At 42.1% G+C, this 2,293-nt stretch overlaps 1 protein-coding gene across 1 annotated transcript in view; it reads left to right on the top strand.

The window, feature by feature from the left end:
• Positions 1 to 578: 578 nt before the first annotated feature.
• LOC103601525 (transcriptional activator GLI3-like) overlaps positions 579 to 2,293 on the top strand; it is a 42,488-nt gene continuing 40,773 nt past the window's right edge. Inside the window, 1 exon segment of the mRNA XM_008585951.1 lies at positions 579 to 611. Coding sequence (XP_008584173.1) covers positions 579 to 611 — 33 coding nt within the window.

The raw sequence follows: 2,293 nt of genomic DNA, 5'->3' as shown, positions 1-2,293 counted from the left end.
TCAGTATCTTTGTGGAATTCCTTTAATGGTACGTAAGCAAACACAAATATAAATTCTTACTTTCCCTCCTCATTTGAATATACAAGGTCCCCAACTGCCACCGTGCCTCCTGTATTTGACAGTGTAACAGAGGAGTGTGCTGGAGGGTCGGGATGCCCCCTAGCCTGTCTGAACGAGATGCCATCCTGGGTTCTTCTGCAGTTAGTGCAGTGTGTCACTGTGTGGGTCACCAGGGCATGGCTCTTAGGTCAGTGCTGGTCTGAATTGAGGCCCCGCTGTGCCACTGACACTCCCTTTCTTCTGGTGCTGTAGCCGTGGGACAGAGAATAGACAGTACACCTTCAGAAAATTTTACGGCATTTTGGCATTGCCACCAATTTGGCATTTAAGGGTGTGAGCTGTGGTTCCTCTCATTAAACAGACTATAGATCAGTTTGGGAATTGTCAAACTCAGGGGCACGTGAGTATGTGCAGCCCCAGCTGCACTCTAGTCTTGTGTGGTGTGACCCATATTCCTTGGCAACAGATGGAAGAGGGCAGGATAGCCCCTCACCATAGGGAGCTTCTGAACCTCCGATATGGGGGCCTTGGAGATGCAGTGTCTGAAGAGTGTAAGACTCTGGAGGACTTTACAGTAGCTGTGGTTTGTAGGACTGGGTATTTGGCTAATTTTGTGGTCAGCATATCTCTAGTAACCCAGAACCAATAGAAGGCAATAATAGCAAGAAAACCTTTTTCTGTCTTTGTGGACAGTTGAGAGTTGTGGTGCAGAAGAAGTGTCCGGAGGGCCGCACTGTGTAATTAAAGACTCTGCTGCTTTATCAAGGCGCGTCAGTGTGTGCCATGAGTTTTCNGTCCTGCCACACTGAGAAGCAGTTGGTTGCAGCAAATTTTGGGCGTCCTCTGAATGGTTTTCACATGATTTCTGGACACTCCAGATAAGAAGCAGTAAAATGGCTATTTTTTTTTAAATACGTATAAAGAGAACAGTGTTCTCTATCACATGCTCGGAACTTGAGCCTGTGGTGTAAATACCTTAGAAGAGGTGCCGTACATTGATTACTTCAGTTGTCTCCATTTACTTATAAAGGCAGTGAAGTCAGCTCTTGGCTCCTCTATGTTCCTAGTGACCATTTCCATCATTTACCTCCTCTTTCCAAACATTACCCTGGAATGACCTGGTGGAGCAGCTTGATGACAACATCTAAACAAAGAAGAATTCCTAATTCTTGCCCCTTGTCAAAAAAAAAAAAAAAATTAAAATTTAAAAAAATTTTCAAAGTCTCTATGTGCTGCAGGGATATTTATAGGAGATGTCCTCTGCCCTGGAGCATAAGCTTACCTCCTCTAAACTACAGCAAGGAAACACCAATATTAGAGTTAGATTGAGAAAATCTTTCTAGTGCACTGGGTAGATGAACAGCCTCACTGCAGCTATGTGAAATATGAGGAAGCGGGTGACTGGGTCACGGTATGTATTCACGTCGTTCTGCTGAGTACTGGTTCCTCAGCACCTGCTNCTGAATAAGCCATTGTACACACTAAGTACACTTATGACTTTTCAGATAACTGGATACTAAACGTACAAAACTTCCAATACACTGGAGCTAGATTTAAATCCAGAAACCCATCATACTCCATAGAGGCTGAAAAGCCATGTGGGGGGAAATACAGAAAAGTAAATAGACACTGAATTAGACTGGGGTGAAAAGAATACTATTAGCAGAAGAGAAAGAAACAAAATAATTGAAGATGTTACTTCATATTTACTGCATAGCTTTACTGAACAAAAAGTGCTTTGACTACTGATTTCCAAAGTGGATGGATAACTTGCTGAATCATTAGAGGTGACGATATCCATAGCTTGGGCATTAAGTGGGCTGTGGAGTGTAATTGCAGCAAGCCAGTGTTGTGTTAACAGCATTAAGAGTCTCTGCCAGTACAATTCTGTACTCTATTGAAATGCTGTTAATTCTTTTATTTTATTTTCTTACTAAGAGTAATGCATTTTGCACTTCATAGTCTGATGAGAAGTGTTAAAAGTTAGAAATGAAATTTATTTTTGAGGCATTAAAGAAGAGAATTATATAACCAACGGCTATGGAGTAGGGCTCATTCATGTTTCATTACCAGTTTGTGTGACATAGCCCACGTCCTGCCACACTGAGAAGCAGTTGGTTGCAGCAAATTTTGGGCGTCCTCTGAATGGTTTTCACATGATTTCTGGACACTCCAGATAAGAAGCAGTAAAATGGCTATTTTTTTTTAAATACGTATAAAGAGAACAGTGTTC

This window comes from Galeopterus variegatus, unplaced genomic scaffold, assembly GCF_000696425.1.
Source record: "Galeopterus variegatus unplaced genomic scaffold, G_variegatus-3.0.2 Scaffold3771, whole genome shotgun sequence".
In the NCBI taxonomy this organism is placed as follows: Eukaryota; Metazoa; Chordata; class Mammalia; order Dermoptera; family Cynocephalidae; genus Galeopterus; species Galeopterus variegatus.
The sequence above is the reverse complement of the archived record's forward strand: the minus strand, read 5'-3'. Positions and strand labels throughout refer to the sequence as shown.